The 27,946-nt window shown below is 48.6% G+C and overlaps 2 protein-coding genes across 2 annotated transcripts; both read right to left on the bottom strand.

Moving 5' to 3' along the window:
• Nucleotides 1-807: 807 nt before the first annotated feature.
• Nucleotides 808-9,669, bottom strand: IL4 (interleukin 4). The gene is made up of 4 exons (XM_061188150.1): nt 9,535-9,669; nt 9,207-9,254; nt 3,615-3,740; nt 808-900 (listed from the first exon to the last, which is right to left on the bottom strand). The coding sequence occupies exons 1-4, from the start codon at nt 9,667-9,669 to the stop codon at nt 808-810; spliced, it is 402 nt and encodes a 133-aa protein (XP_061044133.1).
• An 11,377-nt stretch (nt 9,670-21,046) lies between these two features.
• Nucleotides 21,047-23,095, bottom strand: IL13 (interleukin 13). Its single transcript, XM_061188152.1, has 4 exons — nt 22,964-23,095; nt 21,841-21,894; nt 21,501-21,605; nt 21,047-21,151 (listed from the first exon to the last, which is right to left on the bottom strand). Exons 1-4 carry the CDS (start codon nt 23,093-23,095, stop codon nt 21,047-21,049), a joined length of 396 nt encoding a protein of 131 aa, XP_061044135.1.
• Between the last annotated feature and the right edge of the window lie 4,851 nt (nt 23,096-27,946).

Below are 27,946 nucleotides of genomic sequence, written 5' to 3'. Positions count from 1 at the left end.
GATTTCCCCATTGAAAAGTGAGAGTTTACCTTATTTATACTGCCCCTTCCAAATTTTTTATAGTAAGTTATTTTTAGATCTTCTGTTACGTTTCCAAGTTTGAATAAATACTTAAGTCTCTTGTTCCATCAACCTTAGACAGTGTTGGTGCCCCCCCCCTCTTTCTTTCCTTTTGCTTTTACCTCTCAATCATTTTGAGCTGTTCCTTTTCTGTTGTCAGTTTGATAGCATTTAGTCTGTTCTGTAACCATAATTAAGTCTTCCATGCTTTGTCTATTGGTTGGTTCGAAGGCTTGAGAATCAAAAGAATTTACATTATTAGGACATTAAATATTGTTCACTGCAGTGCCAGATAGTGTGCTAGAATTATTTCCCCACCGTGGACTCAATATAGCAACCCTTGCGCCAATGGGAAAAGAATGTTCTAAGCATTCAGTTGACACTTTTTAAATTCAGAATTACTTGATAGTCAGTGGGACTTATGGACCCACTCTGCAAGCTCTTTTAATTATCATTTACATCTTGTGTGGCCTTGTATTCTTTAATCATTTCATGCATTATGTCCCCAATGAGAGAGGGAACTCCTTGAGAGGGAAGTGGTCTTTCCTTTTTAATTCCCACACCAATTTTAGTCTCTCAGTAAATTAAATTGGTTTCCCCAAAAGTTGGCAAGTAAATATAGTCTATGCCATTAAAATGACATCATGCTGTCAGATTCTGCAAATACTTTATTTTATGATGAGTTATAAATATATAAATATTTTTAAAATAAGGCTATTAAAAACTCATAAATTAAAATATTCAGCTTCAACACTTTGAGTATTTCTCCTTCATAATCGTCTTTAGCCTTTCCAAGAAGTCTTTCAACGTACTCTTCTTGGCTTCATTCACAGAACAAGTCTACAAAAGAAATATTTCATTAGTTTGCATTGCTAAGTATTTGAGTCTTGCTCATGCCTGTCTACCTGGGTCAAGCCTGTGCTGCCACTTGACACCTGAACAATGATCCAGCCAGGGCCTCCAGTCTGGCTTGACTCTGCCACTAGGCCAACAGGGTTTGCCTGTTTTCGGTGCATGCTACTTACACTCCTAGAAATGGCCACTGTACCATCACTAACTGTCTGCCTTCAGGGTGTGGCCATCCCTGGAGAGGTGTGTCACAGCTAGGTTCTGCTCAGGGGCGTAACATGAAGGTGGAGGCTCAGACCTGCCTGCTGCCATCTTGAGCCCGTGGCCATCTGGACTGCTGAGAGAGAGATTCAGTCCATTTGCCCCCCTGCCCATTAACCAGAAACATCATAGCTTGGCAGCCCTTCAGGTGGAAAGGATTCCTGGTACCTACCACCAGGCCACTGCTTCAGTTTGAATCTCAGCTCTACCAAATTATTAATTGCATTGCTTAAGACAAACTACTTCGTTTATAAAAGCTTCAGTTTCCTCCTTTGTAAAAGGGGAACAATAGTGCCTACTTCCTAAGATAATTAAGAGGCTCAAAAGAGACAATGAGTGTAGTGTCATCTCCCTGTTCTATTACCTTGTAAATAAGGCAGCAGGGAGGGGATGAATGTCCCCAATTCCTCTACTTGGCATTAGATAACATCTACTCTTGGCTCTGCCTCTTTCCTACCATCAGTTCTCCCCTCTTACTGGATCATTCCCACTGGTATACTGACATGCTCCATATAGACCTCACCTTAAAAGAACTTCCTTCACACCATACCTGCCCTTCAGCTATTGTTCTATTTCTCTGTGACGTTATAGGAAAGCACCTCGAAGGAGTTTTTATACTCAGTGCCCCTTTCTTTTCACTCCTCCCCACCCCCATTCTCTATGGAATCCACTCTAGTCAGGCTTTCATTCCCGAATCTCCATTTATATCAGCATCACCGGTAACCTCCCTCATGACAAATCCAGTGGCCATTCTCAGTGTTCATCGTTCTTGACCTTTTAGTACATTTGACACAGTTGATCACTCCCTTCTTCTTAAAAGAATTTCTTCACTTGCCTTCTGGGGTGCCACGCATTCTTTGACTTCTCCTACTTCACTGGCTACTTCTCAAGTCTCTTTTGCTGGACCCTCCTCTTCCTGACCTCTATATGTTAGAGTGCCTCTGGGCTCAGTCCTTGGATTTTGTTCTTTCTCTATGTGACTTTATTTTTTTTTGAAAAGCCTCCCTGCTTCTTTTTTTTTTTTTTTTTTTTAATATATTTTTGGCTGCATTGGGGCTGCGTTGGTTCTTTGTTGCTACACGTGGGCTTTCTCTAGTTGCGGTGAGCAGGGGCTACTCTTCCTCGCGGTGCGCGGGCTTCTCATTGCTGTGTCTTCTCTCGTTGCGGAGCACGGGCTCTAGGCGTGTGGACTTTAGTAGTTGTGGCTCGCGGGCTCTAGAGCGCAGGCTCAGTAGTTGTGGCACACAGGCCTAGTTGCTCCGTGGCATGTGGGATCTTCCCGGACCAGGGCTCGAACCCATGTCCCGTGCATTGACAGGCGGATTCCCAACCACTGCGCCACCAGGGAAGTCCAGGCCTGTGGCTTTAAACAACATCTTTCTAAGAACTCTTCACTTAATATCACAAGTTCTGACATCTCCCTTAAGCTTCAGACTTTTTCAACAAGCTTATCAACATCTTCACTTGACTATTCAGTAGGTACCTCAGACTTACTATGTATAAAATTCAACTCCTGACCTTAAGCTCAGCCTCCAGCCCTGATCACCCCCAGTCTTCCATATCTGTTAACAGCACCAACCATTCCCCAAGGGGCCCAGGCTAGGAACCAGGACGCCACCTTTTACTGTTTCCCTCACCCCCACAACAGATGTGTCAGCAAGTTCTTCTGGCTCTATTTGTGGTTACATCCCAAATCTAACGATGTCTGCCGCTTCCACCCTGTCACACCCACCATCATCTCCAGGCTGGAATACTGTGGTAGCCTCTCAACAGGCCATCTTGCTTCTATGCTTATCCCTACTCAGTCTATTTACTGCACAGTAGCCAGAATGATCATTTTTAAAATTACATAAATCAGATGGTGGTCTCTGCCTTGCTTAAAACCCTGTGGGAGTTTCCCACCATGCTTGGGGCAGAATCCATAGGCCCTGTGTGATCTCCTATTAAAATCCTCCTCCCTCACTCTGATCCAGGCCCTCCTATTGATCTTTGAACACATGAAGCTCATTTCTACCTTAGGGCCTTTGCACAGCTGTTCCCTCTGCCTGGAATGTTCCTTCCAAATTAGTAACATGGCCGGCTCTCTCACTTAATTCAAATATCCGCTCAGATGGTGTCACCAACTACTAAGTCAGCCCTCTCCCTCATGACCCCTGTATGTTCTTTATATGTTCTGTATTTTTCTTCATGGCACTTACCATTACTGGAATCATATGCTTGTTTGCTTTTCTCACTCACCCATTACAACATTCTGTAAGAGCAAGAACTGTATCCCCAGTGCCTAGAACAGCACCTGTAAGCAACACTCACAGAGCCTCAACAAATATTTGTCGAATGAATGAATGGGTTGATTAACCAAGGGTACTACTATTCATAAGGAGAAATATCTCAGAAGTAAGGCTGCCATCCATTGGAAGGCAAGCTGTTGGCATAATGCAGCTTACCATGTTTGTCATGCTGCTGAGGTTCCTGTGAAGTCCATTCAGGGGTTTGTTCAAGCACTTGTGGGATCTGTAGATATGCCGAAGCACAGTCGCGGCCCTGCAGAAAGTTTCCTTCTCAGTTGTGTTCTAGAAAGAGAAATTCCACAGATAGCCACTGCTAGCTCGATTTTGAACATTGGAGAGAGATGTTTCCTTCTGATTTCCTCTTTCCAGAAGGACAAGTGGAAAAGGTGAGTGTGCTCAACTGTGGATCAGGTATTCAAGTATTCCTGCCATGTGGATGGAGGCTGCTCATCACAGTAAACAACCTCTTCCAGTTACTTGCAAATGCAGCAGCCTTTTCCTGAAACCTCCCAATTTCTTTTCCCTTGGAGGGTTTTGCTGAAGGGGTACCTGAATCAAGTCACTCAACTAAGTAAATGGGAGAGTGGGGATTTGCATGCGGGGCCATCTGTCTACAACCCATGTCTGCTTCTTTACCCCATGCAAGCTCTTCTTTCTGTGGATGCAGTTGTATGTACATCAGCTCATAATCAGAGTCTGCTCTCTCTTATTCCTGTAATTTATAGTTTTTGAATCCAGGTTCCCTGGAAATCCCACATGTTTGTTGAATAAATGAATGCCCATCCTTTGGCCTGGACAGTGCCACTTTGGCCAGCACTCTCCATTTAACCCTCCCCCTGGGAAGTAGCAGTGTGAGGAGATAAGCCATGTTCCCACACAGCTAGAGGTGAGTGCCAGGATCAGAGCTAGGTGCCCCAGGAGTCTGGCCTGGGGAGATGAGGGGCAGCTTCTCAGAAAGGGTGCTGGGCCTTGGACAGAGTTTCTGTTAGGGGCTTCTAGGCTCAAATGTGCAGGGTCAGAACCTCCTTGGAATGCTGGCAGCCCTGGTGTGAGTCTGGCCACATGGCTCTTCCTGGGGACCTTTGAGCCTCAGAAGAGGGCTTGTACAAGTGGGGAACCAGCTCTTTTTGAGGACCTGGGAGAGGGAATGTGTCTTGGCCTGGTCAGGCCTGGTGTGTCCTCCCTCTCTCCACTGAAGAACAAAGGCCCGGAGCCTGGAGGGTGTCTTAGCTTGAGCCCAATCCAGCTCAGATAAACCTGTCTCCAGCCTCTGCCAGGACCTGCTCTTGTTCCTTGCCACTCAAAATGTGGCCCATGGGGGCTTCCCTGGTGGCGCAGCAGTTGAGAATCTGCCTGCCAATGCAGGAGACACGGGTTCGAGCCCTGGTCTGGGAAGATCCCACATGCCGCGGAGCAACAAAGCCCGTGAGCCACAACTACTGAGCCTGCGCGTCTGGAGCCTGTGCTCCGCCACAAGAGAGGCCGCGATAGTGAGAGGCCTGCGCACCGCGATGAAGAGTAACCCCCGCTTGCCGCAACTAGAGAAAGCCCTCGCACAGAAACGAAGACCCAACACAGCCAAAAATAAATAATAAATAAATAATAAATAAAAATTAAAAAAAAAAAAAAAATGTGGCCCATGAAGCAGCAGCGTGGGCGTCACCTGGGAACTTGTTAGAAATGCAGAATCTCAGGCCTCCCTCTGGACCCACTGAGTCACAATGTGCATTAACAGGATCTCCAGGGGATTTATATGAAAAGCACTGTCCAAGCAGCTTTTTAGGTTCTTCCATATTTTTTCTGATTACCAAACGTTTTACTATAAAAGTAATATACATTCAACAAAAGTGAATTCACTCATTATCCCATTAGCCAAAGAGAACTACTGTTAAGATTTTGGTAAATATCTCTCCAGATTTTTTTAATATATATATATATATATATATTTTTTTTTGCAATAGGGACCAACTATTGATACTCTTTTATAACCTTTTTACACTTAACATATAGTACTAGCAATTTCTTAAATCATTCAGTAATGTTTAAGAACGTGATTGAGAGCTGTGTAGGAACCTAGGGCGTATTTGTGCCATAGTTGATCAATCCCCTATCACTGCAGTTTTTTGCTTCTGTAAATAAAGTGGCAGCAGTTCATCTGTATAAATCTTTGTGTTCATCTCTTATTTCTTTAGGCTAAATTCTAGGAGTGCAGTTCATATTTTAGGGTTTTTCCAGGAAGATCTTGACCCAGACCGAGGCGCCAGAATCCTAGACTACGAAAGCTTCCCCTTTCCGCTGTGGAGCTTGATGGCACATGGGCAGGGCCTTTGGAAAGACATGTATGTACTTAATGAAGTACATGTCCTTCCAAAGGGCATATACTCTGGCTGGAAATTTAAGAGCAGCACCAGTATCTCTGGGCTCTGGGAGTCAAGAAACTTCCCATAAATCACCATACCTCTGGGGGGCTTTGTGGGTGAGCAGAGGTGGTGAGGCCAAGGAGAAGGCAGACACTAGCTGAGTATGCAGATGGAGGCAGACGCCTATGTTGCTGGAGAGAGAACAATGAGGTTCAAGAATGCCAAAAGGAGAAGAGATCCTTTGCTTATTTTTCCATCAAAATCTGATGAGCCTTTTCTAAAACGTTGGCTAGGAGCTTAGAAATTATACTGTCTCAGTTTTGAGTATGTAGCCATTTAAGGTAGGAAAACACCCTCTAAAGATATTTTTCAGGGACTTCCCTGGCGGTCCAGCGGTTAAGACTTCGCCTTCCAGTGCGGAGGGTGCGGGTTCGATCCGTGGTCGGGGAGCTAAGATCCCACATGCCTTGCAGCCAAAGAACCAAAACATAAAACAGAAGCAATATTGTAACAAATTCAATAAAGACTTTAAAAATGGTCCACATGAAAAAATCTTTAAAAATAACTAAATAAAGATATTTTTCAAAAGACTTTCTGAAGGTGATTAGGATAAGTATAGAAAAGAGTTTGAATCAAATGGAAAACTTTTAAAAGAAGGAATTCTAGAGGCAGTTTTAGTTAAAGGCCTTAATGTTTTAGTTCCATTGGCATTGCGGCAACAGGATGACACTCTGACCGCCCACTTTTTCGACAGCTTGTCCAGCTTTCGCTGCCTGAGTGTGCCTTGCTTAGCTCAGAGAGCACACTTTGAGGAGCCACACGGACTCTGCAGTTCAGAATTGCTCAGGAAAGAGGCTCAAAAGGGAGGCCTGGTCTCCTGCCAGAAAGAAGCCCACCCCTCATGGGAATACAGCAGTGGTGGCACACCATTTGGGAGACTTCTTCTGTGCAGGGATTCTGCTAGAGTTCTAACTTGGGTCTTGACTAGCTTCACTTAAGGACATACAGATCCATCCTGTATGTATTGTATTCATTATCTCCACTTATGCCCAAATTTAGTCAGCGAATGTGATATATGAAAAAATCCTCTACTTTCACTTTTAAAAAAAGATTTGAGGGTTGGCATAGAGCTCTCTGAAAAATTATGGACTTTTGCTCCCTTTGGTAGTAGGAAATACCTCCAACTAATGGTCCACCCAAGAAGTCTTTCCTAGGCCAGCCAGCTTGCTTGCTTTCCACCTTGCTCTTCCTCAGACCACCTAACTTCAGAGATACTCGGGAGGCATTGCATGTGGAACCCAGGATTTAGATCAGCACATCCTTCCAGCATTTGCCAAGAGCAGGATGCCACCCAATTTGGGCATAATGGAACTCTTGATCCCCAAAAGCACTAAAATGAATATGCTGGATTTTGGAAAGATGTTCTTCTTGAGAACACAAAGAAGTAACTTTTCCTCCCACATAGCACCTTTGTGGGTTTTGAAAATAACAACCTTTCTTTGTTCTGAAGTATCTTAATAGATAAGTAAGCAGTGCTGAGTCTTTGAGGAAAAGAGAAGAATGGAAAAATGAGATTGTTAATCCAGGAGGAATAGAAGCAGTTCGGGAGAAGGCGTGAGATAGGTAAGAGTGAAGAAAGGCAGCGGGGACTGGCCTGCACCTTGGCGGGGGTGAGGGCTGGCTGGGTCTTCTGGAGCAGCCCAGAGTGGGGTCGCACTGGGCTCGCAGTCATGGAGGGTTTGATCATTTCCTACCGCTGGCCCCTTTCTTAGAATGATTGCTTCTCTACAACCGGTTTTTGCCTTTAATCAAGAGTTATATCATATAATAACATTTTCCACTAACTCAAGAGTTGGATTCCAACCAACTTTCAAAATTGCTTTCAAATCTTCAGATGTAGAAACTGAGGCACAAAGAGGTGTGGAGACTTGCCAAAGGCCACATAGTTAGTTAATGGCAGAACTGGGGCTAAAGCCACAGACTGTCTCACTTCCAAACCCTCGGCACTTCTGCTGGGGCCCTGCCCTTGGCTTTGGTAGCACCCTCCCAGCAGTGCAGCCAACCTCTGGAGAGCCCAGAGCACAGCTCAGTGGACTCTTGGCTATTTTATTTCTATATATATACAATATTAATATATGAGATATATAAAGTATTAATACATTATATATATAATATATAAATTTATATATATATATAAAATCTCCAAGTCCTTCCAACCTGCTGATGGACAGATACAGTCTGATACGGGATGAGATTCTGAAGGATAAAATTATATAATATGTATTATATAATATTATATATTATATGTTTATATTATATACTATTATATAATTATATTACAGTATTATATATCATTGTATATCAGACTCCTGGAATAATCTTTAACGAAGTGAGATAGTCCAGATAAAGGCCTGAAGACCAGCTTTGCTCACGAGCAGGACAGGCCTGCCCTGTGGCCTGGGTGCTGGGGTGTGGCCCTGCCCAACCCATAGGGCTTCACTCCTGGCCACGTTACCCTCTAGTACATGTGGAAAGCAGGTGGTTAGGAGACCACTGGTAAATTGAAGCTTTGGGTTTTTCATTCTCAGTTGTGTGTTTCCATGAAAACAGGAACTGATGTGCAGAAAGCTATTGATATGGCTGTAGTCATGTGTTTGTCAGAGAAAAATGCACTATCAGCTGTCAAATCTATCTCCTCCCACTGCAGATCGGGGGGCGGGGGTGAGATGCAGCAGGAGGAGGAAAGGTGAGATGCTCTGGCAGGAGCAGCCGGAGGCAGGGATATGTTGGCCCCTGTCCAGCAGGACGGTTCTGGACAGGCCAGAGGGGAGTTGGCAGGACAGAGCAAGCTGAGGGTCTCTGGACAGCCATGCCTGGAGCCGGTGGGCTGTTAGGTGACCAGGCTGCGGAAGAGGAGGGGCTCTGGCGATACCTTTTCTGTTGCCATAGGAAGTCTCTTAGACAAAATGAAAGCTCTCTCAACCTGTAATCTCAATATCTGTTTTTGTGAGAGTATTTGGTTTTTCAGAAATGTATGGGCCAGAAAAATTCTCTCCTTCAACAGCATTTATTGAGTGCCTCCTATATTCCAGGTACTTGACCTGGGTTGGGTAAAATCCTAAAGAGCTTTTCCTGGACTGGGATCTGAATTATGACTACAAAACCCAAGCTTTCTATTACACATCTTCTAAATCAAGTGAAACCAGAAACACCAAAATGTATTTGAGAGTAAAGATCAGAATTCTCAGTCTTTGAAAACGTTTCACCCATTATAGTTAATTTGGGCCTGTTCCCTTTATGTTAAAAAAAATTTCTTGTTCGAACACTTGTGGATAGCTCTCCACACCAAGTCACCCATCTGCCAAAGCAGACCCAGGACAGCTCTTACCTTTGGGGCGGCAAAGACGTCTGCTACAGGCAGCTCCATGCACGAGTTCTTGGCCCAGGCAGGAACGAGAGAGCAAGAGACAAGAGTTACCTCCAACTGCACAGGGTAAGCCTTGCTGAGCAGCTCTGACTCCCTCAAACTGAGAAAACTTCCTGTGGTCCCTTGGGGAAAAAAAGTGCCAGGAGAAAAGTCTCCACACTACTCCCCATCCTATCACCAACCACCAACTACCAACTCTCTAGAAGCTGCTATGTTCTTTTCACAGTCTAAGAAATATGCACAGCATCACCAGAACATCTGGAGAGATGGTGCCAGATAGCTTACTCACCTTTCTTGCTGTGAGGATGTTCAGCGTTTTGATGATCTCTTGTAAGGTAATATCGCACTTGTGTCCGTGGACGAAGTTGCTGGTACATGCCAGTAAGCAGACTAGCATTGGGATCAGTTGGGAGGTGAGACCCATTAATAGATCTCTATTTGCACTGACAATGAGAGACAATCAGTTTACCGGGAGAAGCTAACAATGCAATTCTGACAAAGATATCTCTATATATAGATTTAAAATTGCTGAAACTGAGGGAAAATAAGTTTACATTGGAAATTTTCATTACACCAGGTTGTCAGTCATGTGGGACCAATCAGCGCCTCTCTTCCAGGAGAAAAAATGCCTCACAAAAACAGGTAAAATGTTCCTGTGAAATCAGACCAGTAGGAAAATGAAACCTTTTTTTTAAAATTAACTACAAAGTATCAGCATAGGAAATTACACCATAATTTGCTCTTTAGGTTAGTCTTATCAGCTTGGGGTTGCTGCTGGCTTTTTGCTTTGCATAGAAGGAAGAGGCCACAGGTGTCCGAATTTGTTTTAGTGCAGCCCTCCTGGGGAAAGATAGAGTAATATCAAGAAAGTTTGACTTGATTAGTATTTCAACCTGGCTTCTTCCAAGTATGGGTGGCATCTGGGAAACTCTCCTTTTGTGGAAAAGCTGATCTGGGGTTCTTTCTCTGGGTAGAAGGAAAGTAATAGGCACAGATTCTCTCCTGTCCTAGCACTCAGGCATGCCGTTCTTCCAAATTTAGGATTTTAGCCAAGGACTTGTAATATGAGGTGGGGCTTAGTTAGGGTCACATCAGGTCCATAGGTCTTTAACAATAAGGAGGCTCTAGGCAAAGTATGCCTATCCAGAGTTTTCAGGAATGACCACTTTGAGGGACTTCCCCTGGCGGTCCAGTGGTTAAGACTCAGCACTTCCACTGCAAGCGGCAAGGGTTCGATCCCTAGTCAGGGAACTATGATCCCACGTGCCATGTGGCAAAAAAATAAAAATAAAAAATAAAAGATAAAAGAGTAATTAAAAAAAAAAAAGGAATGACCACTTTGAAAATGGAATTTAATTTAAATACAACCTCAGCTAATTAGGGAAAAAGAGCCATAATTTCTCAGATTTACCAATCAGTTGTCCTGATCAAGGTGCCACCACTTGCCCTGGTGCTTCAGTCTAATTTCTATGGACCTGGTGAGGCGCTGCACGCCCCCATTGTTCACTCAGATGCCTGCGCCCCAGCACGCGACTGCTTATTCCTCCCTGAGCCTTTCCTTCTCTTTCCTCTCTACTTCCCTTCTCTTGGTTTCTGACCTTCCTCTCCCTACTGATTTCCTCTGGAAGGTCACACAGAAAAGGTGACTGCTTAGGTCGTTCCTACGTTTTGGCTCTTATTGCAGTGATTTGTACTCCGTGAAAGAAAGGATCTGGATAGTTGTATCAAAAAGGTCCTTGGACCATATTTAGGATCCTTCCATTGGGACTGTGCAGGGGATTTGCCGGACTCAGTGCAGTGACTTCTGACACCAACTGTGTGGAGTTGGGCCAAACCTCCCAGGTTAAGGGCACAGCCTCCACAAGACTGCCCTCACTTCATACACTAGCTAAAAATTTGGGAGTCCCCAGTCCACCTTCACTTCTGGCCAACTGGCTACCAGTTTGAGTTCCCACTATCCTCTCAGGTTCAATAATTTGCTAGAATGACTCACGGAACTCAGGGGAGCACTATACCTAAGGTTATAGTTTTATTACAGCACAAGGATACAAATCAGACCCAGCCAAAAGAAGAGACGCAGAGGGTGAGGTCCAAGAGGGCCCCAGACATGAAGCCTCCTCTGTCTTCTCTCCCTGGAGTCACAGCGTGTTGCTTCCGCAGCACCTTGATGTGTGACTCCACACAGAGCATGCCAACCAGGGCAGCTCATCGGAGCTTCGGTGTCTAGTTTTACTGGGGTGTCATTCAGTAGGCATAACTGATGGAATCCTTGGCCACTTGATTGACCTCATCCTCCAGCCCCCTCCCTGGAGGTCGGGCTGATATCACAGCAGCTTAATGGTGTGACCAGTCTCCACCTTGAGTGGCCTCATTAGCATAAACTATTAGGTCCTGCCACAAATAGCAAAGATACTCCTATAACTTGGAAAATCCCAAGGATTTAGGGGCTACCTCCCAGGAACTGGTGACAAAGACCTGTCAAATTCTTTGTTCAAGGGGTTTGGAGGTTACCTCCCAAGAGCCAGGACAAAGATCAGAGACCTCTCTGGGTAAGTTAATTCTTTTTTTTTTTAATAGCTATTTCTTTTTTCCCCCAGTTTTATTGAGATATAACTGACATACAGCACTATACGTTTAAGGTGTACAGCATAATGATTTATCTTATATATCGTGAAATGATTACAATAAGTTCAGTTAACATCCATCATCTCATATAGATACAACAACAAAAAAAAAGAAAAAAATGTTTTTCCTTGTGATGCGAACTCTTAGGATTTACTCTCTCAACAACTTTAAAATACACCACACTGCAGTGTTAACTACAGTCACCATGCTGTATGTTACATCCCCAGTTCTTATTTACAACTGGAAGTTTGTACCTTTTGACTGCCTTCATCCAGTTGCCCCTCCTTCCACCCCCCACCTTTGGTAACTGCAAATCTGATCCCTTTTTCTATGAGTTTTGTTTTTTTAGATTCATATGTGAGATTATACAGTATTTGTCTATCTGAGTTTTCACTTCAGGTTCTACGTTGTCACAAATGGCAGGATTCCCTTTTTTATGGCTGAATAATATTCCATTGTACATATACCACAACTTTTTTATCCATTTATCCATGATGGACACTTAGGATGTTTCCATATCTTGGCTATTGTAAATAATGCTGCTATGAACATGGGAGTGCAGATATCTCTTTGAGTTAGTGGTTTTCTTTCCTTTGGGTATATTCCCGGAAGTGAAATTGCTGGTTTGTATGGTAGTTGTATCTTTTAATTTTTTGAGGAAGCTCCATAACTGTTTTCCACAGTGGCTGCACCAATTTACATTCCCACCAACAGTGCATGAGGGTTGCCTTTTCTCAACATCCTTGCCAACATTCTTGTCTTTTTGATGATAGTTATTCTAACAGGTGTGATGTGATATCTCATTGTGGTTTTGATTTCCATTTCCCTGATGATTAGTGATGTTGAGTACTTTTTCATGAATTTGTTGGCCATTTGTTTATCTTCTTTGGAAAAATGTCTATACAAGTTCTTTGCCCATTTTAAAATTGGATTATTTGTGTTTTTTGCTAGGGTAAGTTTATTCTTCGCTACACAAATGGGGGGGAATTAATAAGAAAGGGCAGCCTTCCTTCCAGGATAACTAGAGACTTCAAATCCATGTTAAATATTATTTGGAGTAAAATGGTGCATAGTCCTTTTTTTTTTTTTTTTAATAAATTTATTTATTTATTTATTTATTTATTTATTTTTGGCTGTGTTGGGTCTTCGTTTCTGTGCGAGGGCTTTCTCTAGTTGTGGCAAGCGGGGGCCACTCTTCATCGCGGTGCGCGGGCCTCTCACTGTCGCGGCCTCTCTTGTTGCGGAGCACAGGCTCCAGACGCGCAGGCTCAGTAGTTGTGGCTCACGGGCTTAGTTGCTCCGCGGCATGTGGGATCTTCCCAGACCAGGCCTCGAACCCGTGTCCCCTGCACTAGCAGGCAGACTCTCAACCACTGCGCCACCAGGGAAGCCCCCATAGTCCTTTTTTAAGGAAATGTTCAAGTTAAAACGGGAGTAGCCTTGCAAGTGCAGACACACGGGACAAGAGTCTGGGGTGCAGAGCACACCCCTCAAAGCCTTGAGGTTTGAGGTGGAGCTGGAGAGGAGGAGAGGTCAGCAGAATCCCAGCATGCGTGGGAGGCAATAGAAAAGCTATCTACGTGTTCAACATTTTTTTTTTGAGCCTTTGCTGAGGGCCAGACGGTGGGATTGGGGTTCTGGGGGCAAAGATGTGAGTCAGAAAAGGAATATAATTTGGGATCCATAGCTCTGAAGCAGAATACAGCTTCTTTTTTGCTTTGTTTCAATGGTTGGATGAGGCCAGGGAAAAAAGGATAAACTCTCCAGACTGTCAGGAGTGACCAGAAGGTCCCCACCCTTCCTGCAGGGCGACACCATGGCAGCTGTGCATGTGGCTGCGTGTTCAGAGGCCAGGGAGGTGGGGGCCTGCGTGTCAGGGACGGCAGCCAGCACCCAGCCACACGAGGCCAGAGGCGAAGGAGCCTCTCTCAGCCTGCGGGAGTCACGGGCCAGGATGGCGAAGCAGGTGGGGCGGCACTAAAGCGCAGAGGGAAGTTGAAGACTGCTGGGCCCCGGCTGGGTCAGTCAGAGACTCCCTGAGCCCTGCTCCTCTTGTGTCAGCTGTGCCAGACAACACCCAGCAGAGCCCTTTCCAACTCCTCATGGGCTTCTTCATGAAAACAGTAATACTCCTCCGAGGGAGTGAAACTTAGCAGAGATTGGAATAGGGAGGGGATGGCGGGGGGGTCGGTGCTAGGGCAGGGGGTCAGTGCTAGGGCAGTGGGAGGCCTAAAGGGGGGAGCTCCCCGAGGAACCAAAGAAAGCCAGTGGGCCTGGGAAGGGAACCAGGTAGAACACTGTGGCTGCCCTGTGAAGGAGGGAGCTGGTGTGGAGGGTAAGGCAGTGAGTGCTGTGGGTCTGGTGTTACTTAGCAGCAGTAGAGGGACCTGGAGTCAGTGGGAGCTGGCTGTTCTGAATCCCAGCTGTGCCACTTACTCTCTGGGTGACTTGGAAAAGGGTGACCCTGTCCAGGCTTCTGCGTCAAATTAGGCTAATAATAGGGGTGTGGGAAGATGATCGGAGGTAATACATATAAAGTGTTTGGTGTGCCTGCCATGTAGGAAGCCCATAAATGCCAACTGTCATTATCACCATTATCATTGTTATCATCATCATCATCATTATTATTAATAGCACTTAGAATTGGCTGAATATAGGGGTGAGGAAGAGGACCTCAGTTTTCTGGCCTGGGGAACCGCCATTCACAGAGATGGCCTTTGAGGAGGGAAGGAGGGTGGCAGAGGTGGGGCATGAACTGAGGCGCCTGCAGCTCTGAGCTGAGGAGGGTCTGCGTTGTAGACAGAGGACGAGGGGAAGCCAAGGGAACAGTGTTGCCCTGGATGGGAGGGCGAGGGAAGAGAGGGAACAGGAAATGACTGCGGCACGGGAAACACAGAAGGAGGGAGAGGAGGTAGGCAGCCAAGAGCCCGAGAGGGAACCCAGGCGTGAGCCTCCGAGGACAAGTGAGTGGTCAGCAGCATCACATGTTCCTCGGGGTCAGGCGAGAAAGGGGCAGAAGGGCTTCTGCTGGATTTAGTGATGGGAGAAAATCGGCGACATCACTGAGGTGGCTTCTGGAGCGCAGTAGGCTCACGAAATGGAAGCAGTGGTGTAGATGCGTTTCGGAAGGCCAGCTATGTTGGGGTGCTAGTTGCGAGGGGTGGGGGACCACACACGATCAATAGTTATTTTTTAAATGGGACACACTTGAGCACAGGCTCCTCAGCTCTGTAAATGGCAACTCCATCCTTCAGGGTGCTCACACCATGGTGCAAACCTCCCGTGCCCCACACCCAGTCTGCCGCCAAAGCCTCTGCCTTCAGACTGCAGCCCTGCTCGGAAGCAGGGCAGATGGGGCAGAGATGAGTTGCTAACTGTTGAAGTTGGGCAATGGATACCTGGGAGTTACTAAGACTTACATGGATAGAAAAATTAAATATATGTTTAATATTTATATTTACGTATTATATAATATACATATATTTACGATTATACATCATATATAAAGTTGATGTAAATAATGTATACAAATAAGTGTATATTATATAGATGACCCAGATATCTCCAGAATCTGACCACATCCCACCCTCCACTGCCATGTCCACCGTCATTTCCCACCTGGTTTCCACAGGAGCCTCCTGACTAGTCGTTCTGCCCCACCCTTGTCTCCACGGTCTGTTCTTCACACAGCAGCCAGTGTTGCTCCACCACACCTAGAGCTGGAGCAAAGCCCAGTCCTGCCCGTGCTCTGCTCGGCCACACGAGTGCTTGCTATTGCTAAGACTTTGACACTCGCTGTCCCCTCTTCCTAGACGTTTCCCTCTGTTGTGTGAACAGCTTTCTCCCCACTCCTCCCACTTCATCCAGATCTTGGTTCTATCCTGTCTCACCAGGGGGACTTCTCTGACCTCCTCTCACAACATGGCAGCAGCCTCTACCTGCCCCCGACTGCTCCTTTGCCCTCTGCAGCGCGCACCGCCCCCTGCATACCCTGCATTCTCTAGTTTGTGCATCTTGCCCCCCACTAGAAGTAATCTTGTTTTTTTCACCATGTGTCCCCAACACCTAGAACAGTGTCTGGCACCTAATAAAGGCCTCAGGAGATCCTTGTTGCATGAATGCATGGAGCTCCATTTCACAGAGGGGCAGCTGAGACTCTGCCTAAGTCACAACAGGGGAAGTCAAGGGGACAGCTGGGACTTGAAGCCAGGGTGGTTTGGACCCTGAAGTCCTTGCCCTAAGCCCCCGTAGAAGGCAGGGGGAATGGGATTCTGGGCATAGACGCAGGGAGGACCGCCGACACGGGGACGAGGGGACAAGGGAAGGAGGGAGCTGAGACAGGCACGGCTGTGGACTCGGGCTTTGCCAAGCGGATGGGAAAGTAGCTTCTTCTCCTGAAAGAGAGGGAAGCTGGCTGAGGAGTCTGCAGGAGCTGTCCGTCCACCCGCAGGGCATCCATGTCACTTCAGCTTCAGAGCTGGGCTGGCGGCCCACCCTTTCCCATCTCCTCCCCCTCTGATCCCCCTGCCCCCACCTCCAGGCAGGCCAGGCGAGGTAAAGACCCCCAAGCATGGAACGTCTTCTTCTCTCTTCGGAAACACAGGATCTGATTGGCCCAAGGAGGTCCAACCCATGAGAGGAATAGTGCAGGACCTCCTGCGCCCCAGGCCCCTACAGAGGCCCACCTCCTCTCCTGAGACAGCTGATCCCAGGGAGCAGTTAGACCTGAGATGAGGGGTCCTGGGCTCGTGCCTCCCAGGTGCGCTGCTGGCCCTTCCCAACCCCAGTTTTGATCAGCTCCCTCCTGCCTCATGGACCAGGCGTCAATTCCATGTTCTGTTGCTTTACTTTTTTCAATTAGATTTGTCTTTGTCCCCCAGTGGGAAATGAATGTATGCTCATTATTCATAGAAAATGTGGGAAGACAGAAATTAGAAGAAAGAGAAGACAATGAATGAGAAACTGCTTTTCTAGTGAGGTGACTCCTTCTGGCTTAGGCCCCTCTGGTCCGCCAGAGGCCATCAGCTCGGGTCTATAGGGGTTGCCACAGCCAGCTCGGGCCTTCCCACCTTCGTGGGTTTCAGGAAGAGCCCTCGAGCCCCACGCTTGTCCGAGTGATGCAGAGAGTGGCGCTGACGGGAGTTGCTATATTTAATTATGGCGTCTTCGTCACTGGCGACCACACAGCAGCATCTGCCCAGGCAGCACGCGGGCTGGGGGTGTTTCTGAACGACGCTTTGAGAGAATCACTTTCCACAAGAGAAGGCACTCAGGAGGGGAAGGGAGAGAGCGCAACAGAAAGTGAGGTCGTAAGTAGAAAATCGCTTCTGGGATTTCAAATGGCTTCGTCATGGGGCCCTCCCTTGCTGCTGAGAAATCAGTTGATCTGGGAAAGTTTGTTGCAAAGCCTGTGCTCTGTTGCTTTTGGGTGGGGCCGAGAAATGAGTGAAGATAATGAGGCTTTGTGACTTTTATTTTTCAGAGTAGGAGTGGGCAGCATGTGTGGGAGGGGTGATACAGCCACCAGTTCCGACACCGGCTTGGACCTCTGGAAAGGCTGGGTGCCCCTGGCCTGTGTGTCCCAGGCCAGGCTGCCCGTCTGGACACGGTCAGCCTAGACTCGTCTGGCTCTTCTAAGACTCCCTTAGAAGGGAGTCAGCTCAAGGGAGGAGCAGGATTTGAGTTTGTTCAAACTGACCAGCTAAATTAAGATCATAAGCAGAAGGCACCGCCCCGTTGATCATAACGGAAAAGCGATAAGCTGATGCATTCGATAAACCCCAGCCTTCAAGCTGCTCGGTCACAAGGAAACAAGATGCAGGCCCGTGTCCTCTTGGGTCCTGAGCAGTTCAGACGACCAGCCTCAGAGAAATCCCTGAGGTGACTCGGAGTGTTTTCTGACACCTCATCTGAGCGGCAAACAGAGGTGTTTGGCGCCAAGTTCACTGGAAACCTGAGTGTGTGTCTCACTTCTCACTTGAGCCCAAGCCCCTCCCTCTTCCAGTGAAACCTCCTAGGCCTGGGGTTCCCGGGGTGCCAAGGGGCTCCCCACCCTGGGCCCCATGACGAGCATCTCCCTCCCACTCACCAAGCCTTCTGTCTCTTCCTGACGCCCCTTCTCCCTGGGCCCTGTTTGGGGTTTGCCTTGCGCATGAAAGAAGTGAGACCACATGGCTAGAGAAAACTTCCAGCATATACCCGGAGGGTCAGTCCCCAGGTGGTGATGTTCCCAGCCACAAGAGCTGACACATACCTTTTTTTTCCTCTGTCTTCCTTATCTCTCATTCCTGACTGGCCCCCTTTCCCATTGCCAGCAACAGCGGCTTGGTTCTGTGGCCCTGTGAGGTCTGTCATCCCTGGAAGGCCCCCCAGCCCCCTCCGGCTCACTGCACACGCCCCCGTGACCACAGGCTCCTCTCTGGGGACAGTGTCGGGTGAGGCGGAGGCGCAGGCAGGGAGCTGCGGGTGGCTGAGGATGTGGTGCGCTGCAGACCCCTAGTGGCGGGGTCCAGGTGGCACTGTGCCCCCAGCAGCAGGGCCCTCCTGACTGTGGCTTGGGAAATCCTAAGGGGTCCTCCCCCAGGCCAACCTCGATTCCAGTCTTTGTTCTTGAGAAATTCACAGGGAATATCACTGGAAACCTTTCCATCTTCCTTTTGGACAGACAGGCCAATGCCCTGCTTGGTCAGAGAGCACATGGGTCAAAGGTGATGCTACCGGAGAATGGATAGCTAAGTTTTGTGTTAAAGAAGAAGAAAAATCAATCTTCCATAAATATTCTTCTGACCTTAAAATCCCCGAATCTCTGGATGGAGGAGGATAGCGGAGATCTCACTCCTACCCTCACCCCTGACATTCGAGCTTCCCACCCTCCCAGGGTAGAGCACCCTTCTCCAGACCCCCACTGTTTAAAGACTTCTTTCTGCTGCTAAACTTTGAGTGTATGTGGTGTCTTGGTCACCACTAGCCCAGGCAGCTGGTGCAGTGCAGGCCTCAGGCAGTCCTCAGCAAATGTAGTGGGACTTAACAGGTTCTGAGACCATCACTTCCCACGCTGGACAGCCCATGCGACACTCAGCTCCCATGCCCCCTCCCAGGTCTTCCCTCCCTGGGCTGAGCATCCCCAGATCCCTGCACAGTTGACTGTGGCTTCTTCCCTCACCTCTGCCTGGGTGGAAATGAGGGGTTCACTCCATTTGAGAGTGGTCCCTGGAGCAGTCTGCCGAAGTCACCTGCACCCTGGACAGGTCCTGCCGTGGCCTCTGTTGCCTGAATCACACACGGCATGAGCTCTCACGGCTCCTGAGTGGCTGCCTCCACTGACTTGTGAGCATCGCTATAGATGTTCCCACAGGGCTCTGTGCTCCCCAGGGAGGGTGCCTGCCTCCCACTCAGCATTTGAGGCTGGTCTCTGATGACACAACACCCATTGCAAGAGTCATCCTGTCCTTCCGAATATTCACAGTGTAAACCGTGGCTGATGGGCGTGCCCATTAGCTGTGGCTTGCTGAGGCTTGCTGCTTTCTGCCCTCCACGTGCTGGCCTTGACTGAAGGAGAAGCAAAAGCACCTGCTTGGAGGAGCAGTCTGATCAGGGCCCTGTGACCTTGGCTCTCCACCCCAGTCACTCCACAGTCCAGGGGCCACAAGTCATTGGTGCGTCTTTGTTCACAGAGGTGGCGAGTGTGCACTCTCTAGTGATGAGAGGTGTCCAGACATTGAATGGGCTGTCCCTAGAGAGCAAGTAGTGAGCTACCCGTCAGGGGAGGTGCCCACACAGGCTGGTGACAGTATTACAAAGGTCGTGCATTCAGGACAGATGGCATTTGGACAGAGGGAGGCAAGGTGGTTAAGTGTGTGAGCTTTGGAGTTGGAGTGAGTTTGGGGTTCAAATCCTGGCTTTGCTCCATACCAGCTGTGGGACTTTGGGCAAGCCACCTTCTCTTCCCTGAGCTTCATATGGGCGACACCAGCAGGCGTGTGGGTGGTGCCAGACACAGGCTGGCCACTCATCCAGGGCTGTGGTCCTGAGACCACTTCTGAGGTCTCTGCCTGCTCCAGACACCTTCCTTGAACCCCGACACCCTGGCCCATGCTTCTCCCACCTCCCTGCAGGTGGTGGTGGGGAACTCCTCCTGGCCAGGTCCCCTCTCCCCAGGCACTGGCTTGCTTCTTTTCAGCCTAGGTCTTGTACTTCACTCCCCCTCCACTCCATCCTAGGCCCCCCTCCAACTGCCCTGCCTCCCAAAGTGCTCCTCAGAGTCTTCAGAACCCGGGCCAGCGTCCCCAAAGGCCAACATAAAAGGCAAACACCATCAGGTCTCTTGTCACCATCTTTATTTCTGGCCTCCAGCTTGACAAAGTCAATGAAGCAACTTATCCAATGACCCCTCCCCACAATCCACACCATATGCGGTGTTCTAGGCTGCTCTTCTATATATTATTAACTCTTTGATAACATATTTTAATACTTAACTTTAAATACAAGGAAAAACAATAAATTACTCAGCTGAGGGCCGACTGCTGGCCGTCAGACAAGAGTGGCTACTCTGGCCCTCTGACCTGTCCCCTGCCTCGGCCCCAGGACCCCAGTGAGGTAGCAGAAGTTTGCATACAGTACTTATTGCCAGGGATTCCTAATGCTCGCTGCTTTAGTGCTGGAGCCCCAAGTCTCCAGGCCCTTGGCTCCAAGTTCTGGCAGTAACAGTCCCTCCCTATCCCCAGTACAGACAAAAACACTTGTTTAAATAACACACAATAATAAATAAGGCCAAGAAGAAATGTGCCTGGGCTGCTCTCTGCCTCAGGTACCCCCGTGTAAAGCAGGTGGCTCCTCCACTGGCTGTCTGACGAGGGTGGCACCCATTGTAACGCTAGTTTGTTCTGAGGAGGGGGAGGTCAAGTGGGGCAATGTCCATCCTTGTCCACCCAGCTCGGAGCCCCAGATGGAGGAGGCCCACCAGGCTGAGCCCCGGGCACCAAGGCACGGGGCAGGTGGGATTGGCTGGGCTCAAGGCAGGCAGCACAGGCTCAGGTCTACGCTAAGGAAATCTTACCCCCCTCCCTAACCCTCCTTCAGTCTCCCCAAGAAATTTCTGACATCTGAAAGAAAAAGAAATCTGCAACTTAGATGGTCAGGGTCTGCCTCTGCAAATAATAATGCTAGCTCTTCATGCTTCAGCTGAATTTTCCGTAGTGAAAAATGATCCTTGAATGTTTCAGCAGGTCTTTTAAGAAATGGGCCACTTCAATTTTGGTGTCTCGGATGTGCTCGCTGGAAACCTGCTGCAGGGCAAAGAGGCCAGCATGTTAGTGGAACGCCAGAACCAGGACGATCAGCATCTACCAGGGGCTTTCTGGGGACTGGCTGGGTCAATCCCCACAAAAGCCCCCATGAGGTGAGTACTGTTATTACCCACATTTTACAGATGTGGAACTGAAGCTCAGGTAGGAGTCAGGAGCCCTCAGGCCGCGTCTTGGAAATCCCAAAGGCATGTCCCTGCTTCCACAGTGGGCCCACCGCTTTGTGGACACATGCCTCAGATGCTCAGCTAGCTTCCCCTGAAGCTCCCAGGGTGAGCCCAGGCCTGGCAGAAGTGGGTGCAGGGTCGGGGGGGCAGGGGGGCCTTACCCCAGCTGAGGGCTTGTGAAGACAGAGTGCGCTCAGCATCCTCTGGGTCCTTTTGATGGCACTGCAGTTGGAGATGTTGATCAGGGCTTCCAGGGCTGCACAGTACTGTGGGGACGAAAACGCCGGGGGGTCAGGCCGCACGTTCAGTGAGTTTGCAGGAGGGAGGGGGCTGGGAGGCCTGGTGGAGGTGGGTCTGGGTGGTGGGGAGCCCAGATGATGAGGGGTGGAGAGTGGCTCTTGAAGCCTGCTTGGAACCCCCAGCCGTGTGAGCAAGGCTCAGAAAAGACGAGCAGAGGGCTGCAGCCTCAGCCACCTCCCCCCAGTGCCCAGGGGTCCTCACCATGTTGGCTGTCAGGTTGACACTCCACACCATGCTGCCATTGCACAGGGGTGCCTGAGGGAGCAGAGGACAGTGAGCTGAGTGCTGGCAGGGTCCCAGACCTGCCCAGCCAGCCCAGGCCAAGTCTCCACAGGGATCAGGCCCCACAGGCATCCCCATATAGCAGGGGCAGGCCTGGGACCTTCAGTGTTCCTGAGCTTCAGTTCCTGCTCTGCACAGCGGGGGAGACCCATTGTACAGGGCCTTGGAGCTGAGAGAGAAAAACTGAGTAACACAGCCAGTGAGGGACAAGCCTTGTGCGAAGCTTGCCACAACCAGGGCAGGAGGACAGATGACACAGGCCAGTGAATCAGGGGCCTGCAGGGAAGGTCCAGGACAGCGTCGGGTGAGGGAGGGGGTGACCAGGCCAATCAGATGGGAGGCCGTGTGGGTCTAGTGTGTAAACAGCCCGCCTTCTGAAATGGGGATACCACAGTTCGGAGCATGCGCCCTCTGGTGTCGTCCAATACTGGTTTAATCTGACTTTCGTCAGTTAACCTCACTGACACTTAGTAAAATGGGGTATCGTACCTGTCTCTTAAGGTGGTTGGCAGCGATGAAATGAGATGTAAAGCCCCGGCAGTGGGCCTGGCACATTATTAGTGCTCAGAAAGTATGGGCCGTCACCACTGGGGAGAGGAGCTGACTCTACTGATGGATTCTTCCATAAGAATGGGCTTAACTAAGATGCTGTGAATAACGGCCCCATTATCACATTCAAAGCCAATTGGCAAATGCCAAATAGTTCTAGGAGGGTGCCAGCCCTTCTCTGGTCTCCTCTGTTCAGAAACGGCTGAGTAGGAGCTGGCCATGGCAGGCAGGGCCAGGCCAGGGGAGCAGGTGATCTCTGGGGGCTCTGCCACATTCCTTCTCGGGTCCGCCCATATCGCTGCATCCCCCACCCCAACCTGGCTCCCCTCCCCCATGGCCAGGCTCATCCCCTAGTCCTTGGGGCTTCTTCCTGACCTACAGGCATCTTAGGACCAGGCCCAGCCTTCATGGCCCAGACCATGACCAGTACCTTTCCTGAGAGTCCCCCAGCCCTGCACCCCCAGAGCTGGGACCGTGGCCAGCAGGCACTCACCTTCTGGTTCTGGGTGATATTGACCAACTCTTCAATGAGCTCCTTGAGGGCTGTAGAGGGAGGCACAGGGCCCATGGAGGCGAGGCCACCAAAGCAGGTGAGAACAATGACCACAGTCAACCAGAGCGCCATGGAGCCTAGAGCCAGCACAGGAAGAGTGAGAAGCAGACGCATAGGCTGGCCTAATCTGAGTACCTTGTGGCCTTGGCCTCTTGTGGCAGCTTTTATAGGCCCAAGTGGTGATGCCTCACACCCTGGTCTCCGCTTTGTCGGACACTATCTACAAACCACATCTTTACTCATCTTGATTTTACTTTGTGGAAAATCCAGCGTCACATAAAGGAAAGAATTTGATTTCTTGTAGACTTATTACTGAGAGGGGTCTGGGGCAGTTTCCAAGATCTGGATGAGCTTACTGGTGGGGTAGGTGGGAGGGCCCTGAGGGTAGCCTGGTGTCAACCGTGCCAGCTGGAAATCCAGCACTTTTGCCCAGTGTCCACCCTGGGTGCCCACCCAGCTCCTGTCCTCAGGTCCCTTTAGGTCACCAGAAATGCTGGGCAGACAGTGCTGTGATCACAGTCTATCAGATGTGGGAATCTGGGGGTTTTATTTTTTTCAGTGAACTGGTCTGTTACGTTACCAAAACAATACTTGCTCTGGGTACAAAATTCAAACAGGATAAAAGGAGAAGAGTGAAGTTCACTTCTTTTGGCCCACCTGATTCCCTGTTGGCCCCGCCGTGGGAAGGATTATGGAAGTGCAGATTCCCAGGTCTCCATTGAAAGATCCAGTCAGACTCAGGGATCCTCCTGGGATCTTTCCTTTGAAAAGTTGTTTTGCTGATAACTCTCAGCTTGCGCAGACTGGACACTGGGTGCCCCACCCAGCCTTCAGTGTGGGTCCGTCCTGCTGGGAAACCCTCAGTGGGTGGGGCTGGCAAGAGGTGGACGCAGCCTTAGCCCTGGAGACTAACTGTTCCCACTGCCACTTGAGACCTGGGGCGACCACCTGTGCCCTCTGAGGCCTCAAGTTTCCCTTGCAGATTGAAGGCTGTGGAGTGTGACTCCTGGGCCTGCCCCCACTCCAGGGTCCCCTGTGGGCAGCCCACCCCCTGCAGGGACACTGGCATGTAGCCATTTCCCTGCTTTTCCCTCATTACTCCAGAAGTCTTCCAGAAACCCGTGCAACCAAGGCCACAGCATTTGCCTCTTGGGTGCTGATGTCAAGTCTCTCCCTCACCCACTTCCTCCCCTAAGCCAGTGCCTCCCCCTCTCAGCCCCCTCTCTGTCTGCTCAGGCTGCCTCTCTGTCCAATGACAATGGGGCTCAGCCTCCTCACAAGGGTCCTCCAAGGGACGCTGGGGCTGTCGCCCCTGCTTAGAAGCCTCCCGGCCTTGCCCACCCTCTCCTCTCACTGGTAACGTGATTCCCACCCTCTCTTCTCTCCCAGCCCCAAGCTTCCCAGCACAATTGCAGGCCCTAACGCTTGGAAGCCGGGGCCTGCCCCTCGTGGCTCCCCAGTGCCTGGAGTGCCGCCGCCTGCTTCTGTGACCTCGGTTTCCTTATCTGCAGAATAGGGTCAGTAGCATCTCCCGTGGGGGTCCCTGTGTTGGCGAAAGGAGTGGGGAACCACCGTGGGCTGCGTCAAGATGAGTGGAACGCCCGCCTCTCCCTCTAGGACCAGCAAAACCAAGCGGGGAGCGGTGGGCAGGCGCGCCCCCGCGCGTGGGAGAAGGTCCCCGCGGTTGTGGCGATGCCCTGGAGATAGGCGCCGCCTTATGTAATGGGAGATGGGGCTGATAAACGGGATCCGCGCAGGCCAGGCTCCCTCCATGGCCGAAGGCTTCGGCCGGTGAGGAAGGGAGGGAGGGGTAGGAGTGCAGACCCGCTTCTCGGAGAAGCGCCCACGCCCGCCCCCGGCCTGGGTCTGTGTGGGTCAGAGGCCGGGCGAGGGAGCTGCAAGGGCGGGAGCGAGTGGTCCGAGCGCCCGGCAGGGCCAGGGCGCCTGTGCGCACCAGCGAGGGGATGTCGCGTTCGTCCCCCGGGGTCGGGGATCCTGCGGGGACACGGCAGAGCTGCCCACCCCTCTTCCTGCGCTGTGCTCTGGAGACCCGCTCCGACTCAGCCCCGAACAAGCCCCCGCTGGCTAGTCAGCTGGACCATGATGCTTTTTTTTTTTTTTTTTTCCTAGCGAGGCTTGGTTCACATCCCGGATCATTGCAATCAACACAACTACAAAAGGGCTGCTCCGGGCACTCGACACACGTGGCTTGCAGCTCTCCACCGGCCACGGCGTTGGGCCGCCCCATCCGGGTCTTGCAGATGCAGAACCGGGCGCTCGGGGCGTATAGGAGCCTGCCCCGATGCGAGGCCAGGGCCAGGGAAGGGCGGGCTCGCCGGCCTCACCGCCTGGCTCTCAGCACAGATTGGACAGCTGGGGTTGGGACCGCCCTTCATTGGGACCAGCCCGCCCTGCGCGAAGTTTTGGAAAACTTCCTTTTCCAGTTTTTTTCCGACTTTGGCTCTCCGTTGGAAAGAAGAGATACCCAGTCAGTAGGAGTGTCAGGCAAGTTGTTTTAATAATGTAAAATTCCTAAGTTAGTAAATTTTCATTTTTATGAAAGTTATACGTGCATGTAATTTTTAAAAAATCAAATAATTCGAGGAGGTTTATTAAGAAAAACATCACTTTTGAGATATTCCTCCATTGGTCTTCACGTCTCGTGAGTGAGGCACTGACTGCCCTACTTTGTTCCCTACAATCGTTTTCGACATGTTTGCATAGCAAGCAACCTTGGAAGAGACAGCATCTTCCTCTGAAGCAAAAAGGCAGGCAGACTTACTGTCCATTATTAGCAATTCAGGCTGTCTCAGCTCAGGCTTCTTCTCCTGTACTTCCGCTGTGTGTACAGGTACCATCTGGCTCTCTTGGCACCACTCTGTGAGAACTGGGGTTCAGGGAACCAAATAAAAGATAATACTCTTAATACTACTAGTGCTGTGTCTAACAATCTGTTCTTTGTCTCTGATGCAGGAGTCTTGTGTCTTCTGCCAGCCTCCATGAAACTGTGGCAAGCTGACTGGTTAGCATGCAAGTGGGATAAAATCTCAGAGCCTTCAGTTGTTGACAAGCAGCTCCCCACCCCTACCCCCTTGGCCTCTTCTCCAGAGGAACCACGACCTTAACTGCTTCTTTTGGTATTTACCACCTCCATGTTTCTGGATTTCTCGATTTTCAAATGCAGGCAGTATCTGTGGTTTGTGATGAATATTTAATTCTTCTCCTCCTTGCTGTCCTTCTTCCACTGTATCTTTCCTTTTTTCTCATTCTACCAATATGCGTAGATCATAATTTGGGTTGGCCAAAAGCTTTGTTTACTGTTTACATAATTACGCTAATATATTCTCAGCTGAAACATATAGTTAACTAAGATTAGTTTTCCCTCAAAACTTTTTTCCCTAATAATTAATAATTGTCTTATTTTTCCATTTGCTTAGTTTTTCTATGTTCCTCTGTGATTTAATCCTAAATTCTCAGCCACTTACATAAATCTCCTTTTAACAGATTTGGGTAAATCAGTTATTTTCACAATTTTGTCTTCCCAAGAAAATCTCCCCTGGAGCCTGTTGACCTGCTCGGACATGGACAGCTGCCATCTGACAACTTCTATACAGCTGTCGTGCTGAGGACTCCTGTCATCCTGCCATGGGAATTACCTTCTCCTCTTTCCTATGTGGCTCTCCTATTCCTTGCATCCCAGGTCTTCCTCTTTCTTGCAGGGAACACATCCAAATAAACACAGAATTTCAGGCAGGAAATAATTTTCCTTCAGAATTTTGGATACCTGTGCTATTGCCTCCTATCTTCCAGTATCTCCTATCTTCAGAAGTCCAAAAGCATTTTGTATCCAGATCTTAGTTCTAACTCTCTGGAAATCTGTAGGAAAATTTCTTGGTTCCCATGCCCCAAATTTTACAGTGATGTTTCTTGGTGTAGCTTTGTTTTCATCTATGATGCCAGACACAGTGGGCTCTTTCAAACAAACATGTCACTAAGTTCTGGGAAATTTTCTTTCTTTAAAAAATTTTTTTATTGAAATATAGTTGATTTACCATATTGTGTTAGTTTCAGATGTACAGCAAAGTGATTTGGTTGTATATATAATATTAAAAAAAATTCTTTTCCATTATAAGTTATTTAAAGATATTGAATATAGTTCCCTGTGCTATACAGTAAATCCTTGTTGTTTATCTAATTTATATATGGTAGTGTGTATCTGTTAATTCCATACTCCTAATTTATCCCTCTCCCTCCTTTCCCTTTGGTAACCATAAGTTTGTTTTCTATGTCTGTGAGTCTGTTCCTGTTTTGTAAATAAGTTAATTTGTACTGTTTTTTAGATTCCACATTTAAGTGATGTCATAATATTTGTCTTTCTCTGACTTACTTCACTTAGTATGATAATCTCTAGGTCCATCCATGTTCTGCAAATGGCATTATTTCATCCTTTTTTATGGCTGAGTAGTATTCCATTGTATATATACACCACATCTTCTTTATCCATTCATCTGTCCTTGGACATTTCAGTTGCTTCCATGTCTTAGCTATTATAAATAGTGCTGCTATGAACATTGGGGTGCATGTATCTTTTCAAATTAGCTTTCGTCTTTTCTGGATATATGCCCAGGATTGGGATTGCTGGATCATATGGTAACTCTATTTTTAGTTTTCCATAGTGGCTGCACCAATTTACATTCCCATCAACAGTGTAGGAGGGTTCCCTTTTCTCCACACCCTCCCCAGCATTTATTATTTGTAGGCTTTTTGATGATGGCCATTCTGGTAAAAAAAAAAATTTAAACCTCTGTTATTATTTTATTTAAAAAATTATTGTAAAGCCATTGCTTTTTAAAAAAATAGATTTTTTTTTTTTAGATTCATAGCAAAATTGAGTAGAAAGTACAGAGTTTCCATATACTCCCT

This window comes from Eubalaena glacialis, chromosome 4 (genome assembly GCF_028564815.1).
Source record: "Eubalaena glacialis isolate mEubGla1 chromosome 4, mEubGla1.1.hap2.+ XY, whole genome shotgun sequence".
NCBI classification, from domain to species: Eukaryota; Metazoa; Chordata; class Mammalia; order Artiodactyla; family Balaenidae; genus Eubalaena; species Eubalaena glacialis.
The sequence above is the reverse complement of the archived record's forward strand: the minus strand, read 5'-3'. Positions and strand labels throughout refer to the sequence as shown.